The 17,601-nt window shown below is 42.5% G+C and overlaps 1 protein-coding gene across 2 annotated transcripts; it reads right to left on the reverse strand.

The window, feature by feature from the left end:
* Positions 1-2,346: 2,346 nt before the first annotated feature.
* On the reverse strand, positions 2,347-17,200 carry LOC131253239 (probable LRR receptor-like serine/threonine-protein kinase At3g47570). 2 transcript variants are annotated; one of them, XR_009175054.1, is made up of 2 exons: positions 3,170-3,292; positions 2,347-2,728 (listed from the first exon to the last, which is right to left on the reverse strand). XR_009175054.1 is itself a non-coding variant. In XM_058254165.1 (2 exons), the coding sequence occupies exons 1-2, from the start codon at positions 16,230-16,232 to the stop codon at positions 2,718-2,720; spliced, it is 1,737 nt and encodes a 578-aa protein (XP_058110148.1). In that variant the 5' UTR covers positions 16,233-17,200; the 3' UTR covers positions 2,347-2,717. The 2 variants fall into 2 exon arrangements, 1 of the variants encoding a protein (XP_058110148.1); XM_058254165.1 differs by lacking the exon at positions 3,170-3,292 and adding an exon at positions 14,507-17,200.
* Between the last annotated feature and the right edge of the window lie 401 nt (positions 17,201-17,601).

Here is a 17,601-nt window from a genome sequence, read left to right on the forward strand (position 1 = left end):
AAGAGGAAGGGATTGGACATGCTAAAGGATGATTCAAAGCCATTGATTTGTCGGCTGAATGTGAGCCGTTGACATTTTCTTTTAATGGTCCATCCAACTTCAAATGCAATACTGATGGTCGCAGAATTGACATTTTTGTGTAGGAGAACTCAAAATTTATTACATGGTCAAACTTTTTGAGATTTTTCTATTCTAAAAATCAGGCCATTTCACTCACTCACTCTCAGCTTCCGACCTTCCCTTAGACAGGGTGGGCTTGGGAGTTGTCAGGAACAACTGATGGGGCAGCTATCAGCTTTGGTGATTGCAGGCCGTCTGTTAATAAGGGATTTCCAGCTCCAGATGCAGAGTGCAAAGAGTCGGCTTTTTAGGGATTTCCAGCTCAGACAGGGCAGCAAATTCTCCATTTGAGTTCGGGCAGCGTGTTCAGCTCGGTCTGGGGGCTTCATGCAGGAGGTGCAATCTCTGTTGAAATGGGGAAGTCCAAGTCATGCTAGTAGGGGAGTTTTGGTTTTGGAGATTTTTTTCTGCAGGGAGGATAGTGCTAAGTCATGGTGTTTCTGTTTTTCTGTTTTTCTCTTTAGCCTATATGATTGGTGAGGCCTAATTATTTTGTGTGGAGCCCACCCAAAAGTCTAGCTTGTAGATCGTCTGTTCCTTCTTAACACAGACATAAGGGCATGGCTCTTCTTTTAGAAAAAGGAAAAGACGTAACAGATGTCTAATTGGTTTTTTTTTTAAGAAAAAGAAAAAAAAAAAAAAAAAGGTTCTCCATTGTGCAAAACAAGCAGCTGTCTAGTACTTTAGGCTTTGCAATTATGTGGGCACCACCCTCTTCTTTAGCAAATTAACCAGCAATCATCATCTCTAACTGAATGCTCAACCTCCAGTTCTAGTGCGTGACAAAATTGGAGTTCCACACAAATACATTGCCTTGAGGAGAGAGAATTTGCTTTGGAGATCCCACTGAGTGGGTAACGGCTTGATTTTTAAGATTGAATTTGTAAATAATCTTGCCCACATGCGTGTGAAGCCCTGCCCATCAATAAGCAATCACATGTGCCAATATAGCGTAAGGGTATATACGAGATATGAACTCTCCATCATGTAGGCAAGAAGTATGGATGTTTGGCCTATCAATTAGAACGGTTAATTTCCGAAATTGTTTGGGCTGGTCATTTGTCTTGAACGTTTTGGCTAACCTGAGGAATGAGATGGCTCTATTTTGAGTCACGAGAACTAATAAGTGGGGCTCAGCTGGTGAACGGGTAAGATGTGACACATACTCCACATTGGGACGTGTGATTGCTTGTGATTGGAGCTGTACACGAGAAGAGTTAGCTCTGTAACTCGCTCGGCTCGGCTTGAAAAAGCTCAATTCAACTCAAATCGAAATTCTGTTCAAACCGAATCGAGCCATTTTTTGGGAGCTCGGAACATTTCGAGTCGAGTCCGAGCTGGACCTAGCTCGACTCGACTCGACTTGGATCGAGTTTTAAGTACATATATATAGGGCTTTAAAAAAAAACCTTCATTCGCCTGACCCTACCCATTTCTCCCAACCCAGCAACCCTAACCCATTTCTCCCTCCTTTTCGCCCAAATCGCCAAATTGTCCGACCCTAACCCATTTCTCCCTCCCTCTTGCACAATTGGACTGTCCGTTCGCCCAATACTCTCGTCGTTCTCCACCGCCCGGCGAAATTCCTTCTTCCAACATTTGTCTGGACGATCTTATCTCCCAAAGTGAGTCATCTCCTCCACTCTCTCCATTTTTTCCGGCGAGTAGCGTCTGTCCGAGTAGCGGAACTCGACTCAAAAACTCAGCTTGTAAGTAGCGGAACCTATTTGACTAGCGACCACTGGCCGGGTGGCTCTGGTACAGTTGGACGAACCCATCCGACCAGCGACCACTGGCTCGAAGACTCAAACTCGAAGTCGACTCGAAAATTCAGCTCGAACTTGGCTCGAACTGGACCGAGCTGCTGGCCGAGCCGAGCACGAGCTGCTGTTCCAGGCTCGAAGGCTGAGCCGAGCCAAGCACAATCTGAGACTCAAGCTGTCCGAGTTGAGCACGAGCTGGGCAAAGCTTGGCTCAGCTAGACTCATGTACACCTCTACTTGTGATGGACAGAACTCTGTTAGCATGTGCGCCCAACAAACCCGTGCTTTCTGTTGCCATGTCCTACTAATCCTCCCTGCAAAACTCCATTCATATTTATTCAAATACATGATACGAATTCCTCCTTTCAAATCCTCTCAATCTATATTTACGCAAGGAGAGAGGTAGTCATTATGGCACATATCAGTATCCAGAGTCTTTATATATATATATATATATATATATATATATCAGAAGCAAGCCAGCCACAACAACACACTGACTATATTCAATGAAGCACCAAGGATGCAGCACAGCACACAGACTGCAGGTGCCCGGAGATATTCAAGCAGGAGCAGCTACAGACATCCACAGGAAGCAGAGCTGGATGACAGTCAGGAGCTCATCGCAGACACCACCTTAGCCTCAACAACCAGCAGAAATTCCAGCAGCATTGGGTCAACATTCAGCACAAGCAGCATCTGACAGCAGGGCCTGGGCAGCTTCAGCCGACAAGCAGCTTCCTTGTGGCCAGCAGAGCCTTGGGCACCTTAACCTCAACAACCAACAAAAAACCTAGGATCCATTGAGCCTAACTCTCCTCCATAAACTTCAACTCAACTAATTTCTGTAGAAACCAACAACAGGCCAGTCCAAATGCTAAATTAATTCCTTAAGATTGTAACTAATATCAAGTTGGTAGTCCAAATGCTAAACTGATTCCTTAAGATTGTAAAGTCATATTGAAAATTTTTGCATAAAATATATTAGTGATTAAACATATTAGTAATTCAATGTTATTCTTATTATAATAGATTTGTCTTTTTCTTAATAAATTCATGATATGATCTTCCATTGCCTAACATAAGTCCCAAGGGAAAAAAAAAGAAAAAAAAAGAAAGAGAAATACATCTCATATATTCAATATCAATACAAGTAGACTCTTCAGCCAAGATTAAAAATATATAGAACTTGTTTAGAGAAGCATTCAACAAACTCTTTTTTATTTGGAAATCTTTTTCAACATAACTTCCAATAAGAATGTAGTAATGACTAAGGTTAGACAAACCTTCATCTAATATTTGCAACCTGGCCTGTCTGTCTCGGTGAATCCCGACCCCAAGATACAAGTCCTTGATTGCATGCATTTCAGCAACAACATCTCTCATATGCATTCGTTTTCTTGGAGATTGATGTAGAGCGGGTCGCGGACAGTTACATGGCCAAGATGGATCATAAAAGGTCTGGTCGACGACGGAAGTGATCCAGACCATCGAACCTTAAATCGGGCGTATCTTGCAATATGAAATGAGTTATCTGACATCAAATATATGATTTTGGGGTAGAACGAGCTACTGAAGCCAACCAACCCCGCTATGCCGGGTTGCGCAGCCCGGAATTGCGAAAAACCCCTGGATCGACGGTCGTTTCCCTGTTTTAATTTCGTTTTTACTATAAATAGTAAGTTTTAGTTTGATTATAACTCTTCATCCGTCGGGCTTTAGGAGTTGTGCCCAACGTGAAAAGAGCTTAGAATAATTAGGAGAACGGTTTGGTGAAGCCAAATAGGACACTTACTATTTTTGGCCGAAAACCTTGCGCACTAGTAGACATCACGACCGTCTATAAATAGTAAGTTTACTATTTATAGTAAGTCGCGAATTCTAAGAGTTTGAGTTGTAGTTTGCTTCTGATTTCTTTCCCATTGCTTGGTACCCCTATTTAAAGGGTTGTGAACTCGTTTTTATGGATCAATTAATCAATTTCGAATTTCTTAGAATTTATTTTTATTTTCTGCTTTCTTTCCTCGTGGATTCGAGAAGTCTCTGTGAGGAGTCCAGAGAAGCTCCGTGGATTTAGAGTAGTTATCCTCATCACGTTCATCCCTGCGTCAATCTATCAGTAGATATAACCCCTCGGGCCGATGACAAATAATGAAGGTATGAATCAAAATCCTGTGGACGGTAATCCAGGGATTCGTTATTTTTCGAAAAGAATGTAAGCTTTCCACCGGGAGAGTCAGTTGACCATGCAAGGACTGCAGGCAATCCTCGACCGTCTTGCGGATGCGCTACTTCCGCCCCGAGCCCTAGGTAGTGCTCCACCACCCATGGTTGCTGTATGAGGCAACCCCGATTTTCGTAGAGCACTACCAATGACAAACTATAGGGCTACACCAGATGATTCAAGCTCTAGCGACGAGGACCTTAATGAGGATTTTGCCTGACGACCAATCCATGGAGGCGAACATCTAGATCGTGTTGAAAGAGACTATCAAGGTAAGGCTGAATTTTCTAGTTTTAATGGTTTATTACGTATAGAAGATTTCCTCGATTGGCTAGCCGAAGTATAGATATTTTGATTATATGAACGTGCCAGATCATTAAAAGGTAAAATTGGTAGTGTTTAAATTAAAATCTGGTGCTTCTACATGGTGGGAGTAATTACAACTCACACGAGCCCACCAGAACAAGGTGCCCATCTCATCATGGCTATGGATGAGACGTCTTCTTTGATCACGATATCTTCCTAGTGATTATGAGTAGATATTATTCCAGCAATACCAGAATTGCCGACAAGAAAATCGAACCATCACAGATTACACTGAAGAATTCCAGTGGTTGGCAACACGAAACGATCTATCAGAATCTGAGTTGTAGAAGGTGGTACGATTTATAGGTGGGTTGTGACGGATAATTCAGACCGAGTTCGAGATGTACCTAGTCGGACAGTGGATGAAGCGATTTAATTGGCGTGTAGGCGTAAACACAACTTGCAAGAGCTCCCGCTCGTCTATATCCTTCAAATCGACCCCCATGATGGGTCCCACGCAGATTCAGTACTGCCATGAGAAAAAGATCCGCCACCTCAACTTCTTACAACTGCAAACCGTGATACGGGGAGCGGCTCATTCAGACCTCAACGTGCAGCACCCACAACAGCGGGTCCAAGTAAGATTCCAAATCCTTATACTCGGCCAAGGTCGAACAATTATTACCGCTGTAGACAACCAGGCCACTTATCAAACACTTGTCCTCAACATCTCGCAGCACACTTGACTATAAACGAAGGGGGCACTAAAGATGAGGCTGCAGAAGAAGACCATCGCTTTGATGAACATGAATAAACCACTGAAGAAATAGCAGGTGGTAATGAAGTGACGGGCGAGGATCGTGGCAAATTTCTACTTGTGAGGCGATTACTGTATGCCCCACGAAAGGAATTACATCCACAGCGACACAATATATTTCGTACTCGGTGCACCATCAACGAAAAGGTCTGTGATGTGATCATAAACAGTGGTAATAGTAAAAACATCGTCTCGAGAGTAATGGTGGACAAGTTGCGACTACCAACGATGAAACATCCTTCCCCACACTCAATTGGCTGGATAAAAAAGGTGAATGAGACCAAGGTAACTGAACAATGTACTATCTCATTTTCAATTGGCAAAAATTATAAGGATCAAATACTTTGTGATGTGGTCGATATGGAAGCTTGTCATATGTTAATCGGTCGACCCTGGCAGTCGGACCGTGATGCAACCCATCGGGGACGAGATAATGTCTACGTATTCGTCAAGGATAGTCGAAAATAATCCTTACCCCTATGGCACCAGAGAACCACCTTGAAGCCTCTAAAGTGGAGGGGAGTTTCCTCTTGACCATTCGGGATTTCATGGAGGAATCTAAGGAAACTGGCGAGGTATACGCCATAATAGTGAAGGGCGAGGAACATGAACCCTTAAACATCTCTCCAAGTTTAAGACTGTTACTAAACGAATTCAAAGAAGTCTGGCCTGAGGATTTACCTGATGGATTGTCCCCCATGAGGGACATCCAACATCACATAGACCTCATCCCTAGGGCTAGCCTGCCCAATCGCCCTCATTATCGAATAAGTCCGAAGGAGTGTGAGATACTTCAGGGGCAAGTGAAGGAATTGATCTGTAAGGGTCTCTTGAGAGAGAGCATGAGCCCATGTGTCGTACCAGCATTATTAATGCCAAAAAAAAAGATGGAAGCTGACGTATGTGTGTCGACGGCTGAGCAATCAACAAAATTACCATCAAAGATCGGTTCTCAATACCACGGTTGGACGGCATGCTCGATATGCTAGAAAGGGCCAAGGTGTTCTCTAAACTAAATTTAAGGAGAGGGTACCATCAGATTCGTATCCGACCTGGTGATGAGTGGAAAACGGCATTCAAGACCAAGGAAGGGTTGTATGAGTGGCTGGTCATGCCCTTCGGCCTATCGAACGCACCAAGTACTTTTATGCGTTTGATGAATCAAGTTCTAAAACCGTTCACTGGCCGATTTGTGGTAGTATATTTTGATGACATATTGATATATAGCCAGGATGAGGCGAAGCACAGGAAACATCTCAGGCAGGTGCTACAGGTCCTACAAATTAACAAGTTGTACCTCAACTTGAAGAAGTGTAGTTTTTTAACTGACAGCCTGTTGTTTCTAGGATTTGTTGTAATGTCCACAGGCATTCGTGTGGACGATGAAAAGGTGCGAGCTATTAGGGAATGGCCGATCCCGACAAACATTCATGAGGTGAGGAGTTTTCATGGGTTGGCAACTTTCTATCGTCGATTTGTGCGAGATTTTAGCACCATAGTCGCGCCTATAACAGATTGCATGAAAAAAGGACCGTTCCAGTGGACCGATAAAGCTGATAAGAGCTTTCATGAGATCAAGCATCGTTTGTCTACAACACCAATCTTGGTGCTTCCTAATTTCGACAGATTGTTTAAGGTTGAGTGTGACGCTTCATACGTTGGAATTTGAGTATTATCACAGGAATGGAGACCGGTAGCTTTCTACATTGAGAAGCTCAGCGAAGCCCGAAAGAAGTGGTCGACGTATGAGCTTGAGTTATACGCAGTTGTTCAGGCGCTGCGACATTATCGGCATTATCTGATTCAATGAGAGTTTGTTTTGTACACTGATCATCAAGCATTAAAGTTTATTAATAGTCAGATTAACGTGAATCGTATTCATGCTAGATAGGTTACGTTTTTGCAGGAATTCACGTTCGTTTTAAAACACAAGTCAGGGCAGTAGATCAAGGTGGCTGATGCATTTAGCTATTGTGCTTCACTACTTGTTATAACGAGCAATGAGGTGGTCGGCTTCGACTGTTTCAAGGAGCTGTATGCTGAGATGAGGACTTCAAAGATTCTTAGATGAAGTGCTAAGAAAGTCATTCCAATGACTTACATATACAGAACTATTTCTTCTTCAAATGGAATCGATTATGCATCCCTTAAAGTTCTCTGAGGGAGCAAATTATTCAGGAGCTACATGAAGATGGCCTTGGTGGACACCTTGGGCGAGACAAGATGTGAGCTCTTGTGGAAGAGCGGTATCACTGGCCGTAGTTAGTACGCGATGTGGGAAAAGTCGTACAATGTTGTCATGTTTGTCAGACCTCCAAGGGACAATCTCAGAATACGGGCCTCTACACCCCGTTACCTGTTCCTGATGGTCTTTGGGAGGATTTATCAATGGACTTCGTACTTGGTCTCCCACGAACACAACGTGGCATGGATTCGGTGTTCGTGGTGGTAGATCGTTTCTCCAAGATGGCGCACTTTATCACATGCAAGAAGACTCTCGATGCAACACACGTAGCGAATTTATTTTTCAGGGAGGTCGTACGGCTACATGGGGTCCCCAAGACTATTACTTCTGATCATGGTATGAAGTTCATTAGCCACTTTTGGTGGACTTTGTGAACTTGATTTGATACACGACTTCAATTCAGTAGCGCCTACTATCCACAAACTGATGGGCAGACCAAGGTTATGAATCACACATTGGAAAACCTCTTTCGCTGTATTTCAAGAGAAAAACCGAAGCATTGAGATTTGGCTTGTCTCAAGTAAAGCTCGCATTCAATAACATTGTGAACCGCTCGACAGGAAAATCACCACTCCAAATTATCTACGGACGAGTGCCTCACCACACACTTGACTTGGTCTCTCTACTCATGCTCTCAGGCACGAGCATTGCAGCATAACATATGGCAGACAGGATCATGGGTATCCATGCGGAGGTGCATACCAAGTTACATGCCTTAAACGAGAAATACAAGGAACAAGCGGACAAGCATCGGCAACAAAAACTGTTCGAGGTGGGCGAACGCGTTATGGTCCATCTGTGCAAAGAGAGATTTCCAACCGGGACGTACAACAAGTTGAAGAATAAGAAGATTGGACCCGTACCAATCATCCGAAAGATCAATGACAATGCTTATGCTATTGATCTTCCAGATGACATGATGATCTCACGGACTTTCAACGTCGCAGACCTGACCGAGTATCAAGAAACAGAACAGAACGAGAACTCAAGGGCGAGTTCTTTTCAAGTGGAGGCGACTGATGTAGAGCAGGTCGTGGACAGTTTCATGGCCAAGATGGATCATAAAAGGCCTAGTCGACGATAGAAGTGATCCAGACTGTTGGACCTTAGATCGAGCATATCTCAAAATCCAGAATGAGTTATCGGGCGTAAAATATATGATTTTGGGGTAGAACGAGCTACTTTAGCCAACCAACCCTGCTACGCCAGGTTACACAGTCCGGAATTACGAAAAACCCCTTGATCAACGGTCGTTTCCCTATTTTAATTTCATTTTTACTATAAATAGTAAGTTTTAGTTTGATTATAACTCTTCATCCGTCGGGCTTTAGGAGTTGCGCCCAACATGAAAAGAGCTTAGAATAATTAGGAGAACGGTTTGGTGAAGCCAAATAGGACACTTACTATTTTTGGCCGAAAACCTTGCGCACTAGTAGACATCACGACCGTCTATAAATAGTAAGTTTACTATTTATAGTAAGTCGCGGATTCTAAGAGTTTGAGTTGTAGTTTGCTTCTGATTTCTTTCCCATTGCTTGGTACCCCTATTTAAAGGGTTGTGAACTCATTTTTATGAATCAATTAATCAATTTTGAATTTATTAGAATTTATTTTTATTTTCTGCTTTCTTTCCTCATGGATTCGAGAAGTCTTTGTGAGGAGTCCAGAGAAGCTCCGTGGATTTGGAGTAGTTATCCTCATCACGTTCATCCCTGCGTCAGAGATTCTGCAGAGCACAACACACCAATTTTGACCATTGAAATCAAGCAGTCATGCATCCGTTTCTTGTGTTGGCATGATTTTCATTGCCTTGAATAACTTCAACTTCTTCTAAGAGCAGTTGTGGATCAACAATCTCCATTACTCGTTCAGACAAAGCCAACTTAGCAAAATGATGAAGGCTTATATTGTCCTTAAACATGTCATCAGTTGGCCCCTTCCCAGTAATCATCTCCAATAAAAGGATTCCATAACTGTAAACATCTCCTTGTGTAGATGGTTTTCCACCCATCGCATACTCTGTAATTTATACTTTTATTAGAATTTAAGTGACAATAAGTCTGGTGGTAGACAAACTGCATTTCAACACCGAGGTCATGGGTTTGAGTGCCCATGTGGGGGTGTGTAGAGAGAGAGAGAGAGAGAGAGAGAGAGAGAGAGAGAGAGAGAGAGAATTCTATTTGAACAAGTAATTTTCCTTTCTCCTTTACTAAGGATCTGAATTCCTAACATCAATTGGTGTGCTATAAACTTATAAGTTCTTATAAAGATGTGCATTGAAAAAGTATCTTCTACTCAAATGAAAGAAATCAGCTCCTCAGTCATCAAGTAAGCATATGAGTTGATGTTATGATTTTAATGTAACACATCACAACTAAAGCCATTAACAGAAAAGAATTATTCATACCTTACCATGGCGTGATTCATGTGGTGTGCAAGTGAGTATCACTTTGTATATCCAGATCTTTGTGAATCTTGCTGGGTGTGGGTCCTTTCAATTTGGGGTCATTCTTTAAGGACCCTGATTTGAATAAAATCCGGTTGGTGTAGTCATCAAGTCCTTGGACCTTTGTTTTGATTTAGGCCCAGGTCAGGTCTGAATCTATTCTAGGGCAAGTACTGTTTATGTGAAACCCAATCCCCCAGTGAGGTTGTTGTCAATTGGGATAATCCGCTCACAAGCTGGAATTGTTTACACAGAGGCAACTGTGAAAAGCTTGCGCATAGATGCTCTTATTAAGGAGGACGTTGTCTACTATGGGGGTGATTAGCTACCTCTGCTTTTGTACCACTGTTGTAGCCCACACCCAACCACCCTAGTAGGTGTGTTATACCATGTTAGGCTCGGGGCCCAAAAATCAACCCAATCTATGATTTAGGTGGACCATATGATTGGAAGCTGTGTACTAAGGGCAATGTTCAGCTCTAAACTATTTCCCTTCATGTGGTCCACCTGAATCATGGATTGCTTATTTTTGGGCCCCAGGCCTAGATTTTAGTGTGTTGTCTAATGGTTGGAGTGGATTTCATGTTATCATCATAGTAGGTATGAATAATCTTTGCCACTCATTTATTATTTTGTTGTACTCCATTTGAATCATAGGTCAGCCTGATCTTTTGGCCCTGAACCTAACTCAGGATGCCGCATCAAATTGTTGGAGTGTATTTCACATAAACATAAATTGGGTCATGTAAAAAACCAAGAGCCTGCATCACTCTACCCAACGGTTCCCCTTGGTATGGTCCACCTGAATCACAAACCAGTTTGATTTTTGGGCCTTAAGCCTTGTGTTTTGGGCCTTTTCCGTTAAGCAAGAAAGCTCTATGATCTGTTTTCTTGCTCTGTTATGAAGCTCGGCTACTCTGAGTTTGGTGTGTTGGTTCAGGGTTGGTTTATGTTTATTGGGAGCCATTACTCTGTAGAGGCTTTGCTGTTTGAATTGTGGTGGGTGTGCTCTCAGGTTTCAGACACTCTGTTCTGCTTAGAAGGAAGCTATCTGCCCGTATTGTTTTGGGGCAGTGTTTTTTTAGCCATTGCAAGTTTTTTTTTTTTTTTGCAGCATTTGATGAATTTTTGTAGATCTTTCTTTGTTGGGGAATCTGATAGGCGAGGCATGGCTGTTTTTGTGGTGCTCGCACGAAGTATATGTAAATCTCTTTTATGATCAACAAAAGTTATAGGTGGTGTGCCATTGTGCTCCCACCTTTCTTGAAAATAATAATAATAATAATGATGAGGATGGTGATTACCATAAGAGTAACAGCAAGAACAACAAAGATGATGTAACGTCTTGAAAAAATTCGTACAAAGGCCCGAGTATCACCTCAGGCAGAAATCACATAGGACCAAATCATTTAGAAATTAGGCGAGAATTAACTAGTGCTAAACTAGATTATCTGTGAAATTAGCACTAATCACTTTTAATACGATCTGCAAGACCCAAAACTCGTAAAATCATTGACGATACCTTACTCTGAAATCTAGAATCAATCTCTAAACCCGGGTGCTCTCGGGAGCACATCGAAACTTCATATCGGACCTAGACCGCACGTCGAAAGTCCAATAACTACGAAACTATACGAATATGACCGCCTTATTAAACTTGACAATCATCCCGAAAATCAAGTTCTAATATTATCCAGAAACGCACGACTTGAGTCCGGAGCGAAGTGTGTGAGAAACGCGAATATCTTTTAGAAATAAACCCAAACTTAAGTAAATTGAGTTGTTCACTTGCAAGTCCAAATATAAGGCTCAGACCGTCAGAATCTGACCCAATTACACCCTCAGATCAGAAAAAATTTTCAACACATGTCAGTGCACTTGTGGCCCTGATCGAGTACCGGTGACCGTCGAACTAAAACTGGTCCGCCACGATCGATCTGTAAATCCGATCGGACTGAAAACTTAACTGGACCTAGATCCAATGTTAGGGAGCTTAAGTCCGACCGTACGCAAAAAATGAGCCTCTAGAAGTGCTCCGTTGGACTGAAACAGCGCCCTTTGGATATAACCTAAGTATACCTTGGCCCTGGGGCCATTTTCATCAGACTTGGGCCTATATAAAGGCCTAAACCCACTTCTCTCTCACCACGTACGAATTTTCAAACCCTAGGAAGAAAAGAGAGAGAAAAAAGAAGGAGAAAGTGAGGAGAAATGAGTGAGAGTGGGAGTTAGTTGTCGGGATCTTTCCGTGACGCACTACGTGCTTAACCACGATTTCTGTATCGTTATTCCAGCAATTCCGACGCCGTTCTTAGGTAAGAAAAACCTAACCCTAACTTGTTTTAGGGTTTCAAATCGTGTAAGTGATGAAATAGCTAACCTATTTCAGACTGTAGGTTGTCGTTGTGCTGTAGACAGAGACTCGGTATACAAACTGAGTTCGATACTTGTTTACCGGTGAAAGGTGTGGACTATAAATGTTTAGGTTATGGTTTTCAGGGTTTTCAATGTCAGTTAATGATTTATGACTGACTTGAATGCTATCACATGATTAGATGCGATGTTTCCCGCACTTTATACACATATATCAACCATGTTGAATATAGTGAAATCCATGTGTTTGTTGATATGCTTGAATGAATATTGAGTTATGATTCATGCTTTCCATGATTATTAATTGTAAATGCATGATCGTTGTATACGTGGCATCTCCTTGTGAAAGGATTTGTTATAACATGTGTTTTAATTAAGTTATTACATGTATGTAATATTTGTAGTCTAAGTGTTTGACAAAATGACTGAATGAGTAAATGCTTGTTTAATGGTATGACATAAGGGCGTTAAGACAGGATCCTCAACCCCCTTATCTATACTTATGGTTTCCTTATGTAACCTATCTACTATCACGTGATTTGTGATGAAATGCCTATGTGTGTTGGCATGTACACTATGTTTGTTAAAATGCTCAAATAAGATTTCTATTTGGATGGATTATCACATGCTGTTCTCGACTATCACATGTGAAATGAATTGTTTGGAGTGTGTTTGGGACCATGGTATAGTCCAGGCAATCGGTAACAGGTCCTGAGTTGGTGGCTGAGGTTGTTTCGCCACACCGGACGTGTTCGATGAATCCGAGTCGTACTTGGGTTGTCAACACTAATTAGGCCACGCGGAGTGCTTTCGTGCTCCATGTCGATCGGCTCGACGTGCGCTCATACTAGTCGAGCTCGTCAAGTAACCCGATTGACCCGATGTATGTTCATCATGTATGGATGCTACTGCTTGAACCTAAGGTACCAAACTCACCAGTGGAAATTTCGTTAACTTTGGTACCTCGATCCGCTAAGACTCATGAGCCAGATATGGTGGTATGGGACACCGTGGTCGAACTGTCGGCCTACGCTTGGGCGACGAGCCTCCCCGTAGTGACCAGTGAGCAACATCGCTTCGTGAGCTAAATACGGTAGTATAGGACACTGTATTCGAGCTGTCGGCCTACACTGATCAGGTGACGAGCCCTTTGTAGTGACCTCGAGCATACTCTGAGACTGCATTGAGGCGACGAGTCTTTCCGTAGCAACTAGAGTATAAACTAGGCCTACCCCGGCGCAGCCTGGCTGTGGTCCCCAGTCGGGTTGGTGACGAGCCTTCGAAAATAGACTACCAGTTGGTAGGGCGTTGGTGGTAGTGACCTGAACTTGCCTATCGTATGTGACTGCTAGGATTGACGACCCTAGAATGGATCATTGTTTGGGAATTGATATAAGGGAGGTACCTTAGTTTCCCAATCCTGCTGTATGAAAAGGCCTAATAAGAACTTGGTAATCACGCTCATGCACCGCATTGCATGTGCCGTTTGGCATTGGGTAGAGCACTGAGGAAGTGACTGACATGCCGCGACCGTGAGATGAAGATCGCAGAGGGAGTGCAGGCGAGGGCATGCATCATTATTTCATATCATTCTTGCATTAATAAGAGTACTTAGGACCTGATTATTGTATTGCGTTATTATTACTGCTTGACTGAATTGATAACATGTTAACCTTTACTTTATTGTTCCACTGAGTTGATCACTCACTCCCACGTTACGGGACGGTGACCCTGTTATAGTTTCAGATGATGGCACAGCCTGCGAGGTGGAGCCGGACTTTGAGGATGATGAGGAGGCATTCTCATATATGCAATATTTTGGCGGGTTTCTATAGACAGTTCCGATCGACGGGGCTTCAGGGCTTATACTTGTAGTGGACCATCACTTTTTGATATTTTGTATTTTGAAACAATACTTGTAACTATTTGACCTGGCAATGCGTTCATACTTTAGGGACCTACAATGGTTTATACATTTTATACACTTATCACAGTCTTCCGCTTGCGTAAATTCAACTATCTCTGGAGTATGATTTGCTGATTTAGCTTAATCTCATTCATGTTTTATGCACTAACATGGACAACATTAAATCATCATTATTTATGTTGCATAAGTGATGCATTGGAACTCAGGAGTTGGGTACCTGCTCAACCCTCGATTTTCAGGGCGTTACAGATGATGATGATGATAGAAAATAGATGAAATTGTTACCTGGAGCAATGTACCCGATAGATCCCTTCATACCAACTAAGTTGCTTTGAGAAACCTCAGATAAGAACCTGGCTAGCCCAAAATCACTCACATGAGCAATCATGTCATCATCAAGAAGAATGTTGCTTGGCTTTAAATCTTGATGAATGATTGATGTTTGACAAAGATTATGTAGATAATCCAGTACAGAAGCCACATCTATAGCTATGTTTAGCCTTTGAGTAAACTTCAAGTTCCTTCTCAGCTGGTCATGGCCCTTCATATGCAACCACTTCTCTAGACATCCATTGGGCATGTACTCGTAAACTAGAGCTTTAAAATCATTGCCCTTAAAATCAATGCTCGAGCAACAAGTTAAGATCTTAACAAGATTCAGATGCCTAATGTTTCTCAAGGCATTGCATTCGGCCATGAAGCTCCGCAGAGCTCCTTGTCGTTGAAGGTTGAAGACTTTCACTGCTACCATAGTCCCATCACAATATAGAATCCCTTTATATACGACGCCAAAACTTCCGATGCCAACTAAATTGGCAGAAGAGAACCCATCTGTTGCTTTCAAGAGCTCCGCATAAGATACGTTCACAAAAGGATCCTCCACAGAAGGCACGGCAAAAGGTTTGCTTCTCGACTTTCTTACGCAATAAAGAATGGTAAAGAAACATGATAATGAAATAAGACACAGGACAACACCAATTACTGAGAATTTGACTTTTGAAGCAAGAGAGATCCCCCTTTTCTTGGAAGCTTGGCTAGAGCATGGAGGAAATTGTGATTCATGAATACCCCCACAAAGCTTACTATTTTCGAGCACTGAAACTCGACTGGCATTTCCAAAGACCCCTTGTTTTGGTAATTCACCCTCGAAATTATTGAAGGATAGATTTAGATACTCTAGAGCAAACTTCTCCAGATATCTTGGAATCTTCCCAGACAAGTTGTTGCGTGAAAGATCCAGGTATCGAAGACCTTTTAGACTACTGAATGTTGGTGGAATTGATCCTTGAAAGAAGTTCCCATCCAACTGGAGATACTCAAGGCTGAGACAATTGCCTAGCCAGCTTGGAATTTCGCCTGAAAATCTGTTGTTCGAAACATTGAAGTTTTGAAGAGCTTTCAAGTGACTGGCTTCGGATGGCAGACTAGTGAAAAAGTAGTTTTGAGCTTGGAGTTCAATCAGAGATGGAAAGCTGAAAAGTTGTTTGGGTAAGCTACCTCTGAAGTTGTTAAAGCTGAGGTATATGAACTGCAAGTTTTTGCAATTACCAAGACTTGAAGGTATGGTTTCGGATAGATTGTTTCCAGATAAACTGAGTTGGAACAGTTGGGAGAAGTTGCCAAATGTTGGTGGAATTTGCCCTGATAATTTATTTCCCTCAAAGACAAGTCGCCCCAGCTTGTTTAGCTTCCCAACACCAATGGGAATAGTACCTGTTAGAAAGTTATACTCCATTCCCAGTGTTGTTAAGCCGACAAGATTCTGAATCCCAGATGGGATGCTTCCAAACATGCTGTTACTTCCTAACGACAGGAAGCTAAGCTGGGTCGAAATATTAGATAGGGATTCAGGAAACACACCATTGAGACGATTTCTGCTTACGTCCAATGTTTCTAAGCTACTGCAATTGGTCAAATATTCGAGAAAACTCAAGTCATCACCTTTCCCAATTCCAAGTTCATTTCCCCACAGATATAACCTGATGAGATTCTGGAGGCTTCCAAAATTCATGGGCACGGATCCGCTAAAACTATTCCCAGCAAGTGAAATAGATGCAAGTCCTGAAGCATTGGATAATGAAATTGGTATGGGTCCTGTTAATTGGTTTGATCCGACATGAAACCTTTGGAGATTAGGAAGAGTGTGGCCTAAGTTAGTTGGAAGATTTCCTTGCAATCTGTTTCATCCTACGTCCAAAATGTTAATAGAGGAGAGATTGTATAGGCGGGGCGGAAATCGTACCTGACAGTTTATTTCCACCAATGACAAGAACACTTAACCTCACCAACCAACCAAGTTCATCTGGGATTCTTCCCTCCAGATTATTTATCGTGAGATAAAGGAATGTGAGAGACGAAAGGTTTCCAAGTGAAGGCGGGATGCTACCTATAAGATAGTTGTGACCAAGGTCCAATCTCGTGAGATTGGATAGAGAACCAAGCTCAGTTGGAATCCTTCCAGCGAGCCAGTTCCCACGAAGATGAAGGAATACGAGTTCCGAACAGTGAGTCAGATTTGCTGGAATTTCTCCTGTAAGTGTGTTGTTAACCAGTTGTAGATGCTGCAAACGGAACAAACGACCCATTTCTTCTGGAATCGTCCCATGGAGGCTATTTGCTTAGAGATCGATTGTCCTGGGGAAGGTGAGGTTTGCTATGTAGGGAGATATGTAGCCCACCAAGTTGTGGCCAGTAAGATTCAAGACCGTGACCCTTCGAGGATGGCGGTGACCACCGCATGTGATTCCTTGCCAGTGGCAGAAGTGGAGAGTATGGTTCCATTATTTCAAGGATTGGAGAGGATCATCGGTTATCAGATGCTTGAAATGGAGCAAAGCAATCCGATCCGTTTCGTTGGAGAAGTGAGCCATAGAACCCAACAAGCATGGAATGTACATGGAAGAGAGAAGGAGAAACGACCAAAATGCCCATAGACTCATAGGCAGGATCTCCATTATCGACTTTGTGAATGCAGGAAAACCAAAGTGATGATGAGAGAAATATGAAGTGGATTCTACATTCTACTCTATTTATAGAGAAATGTCGTTGATGACCGACTCGGATTTGGTAGTGACCCTTCAAGTACCGAGCTTAGTAATGGTAAGCAATGAGGTTAGCAGTATTGAGTTTGTGAATGCAAGAAAGCCAAAGCTACGAATATATTCCATACATTTTGAACGCTGATATCGACGATAATATCCATTTCTCAACTAATAGTCTAATACACACTTCTAGTAATTCCTTTCATGCAACCCATCAATCTAGGTGGGGCAACCTTGGTGATGTTAGTGATAAATCCACACCGTCCACCAGTTTCACCAGATTATTTTACGGCCTCGTCGAAAATTTGAGGCAGATCTGAAGTCTGAGTGGGTCAAAGA

This window comes from Magnolia sinica, chromosome 8 (assembly GCF_029962835.1).
Source record: "Magnolia sinica isolate HGM2019 chromosome 8, MsV1, whole genome shotgun sequence".
NCBI lineage: Eukaryota > Viridiplantae > Streptophyta > Magnoliopsida > Magnoliales > Magnoliaceae > Magnolia > Magnolia sinica.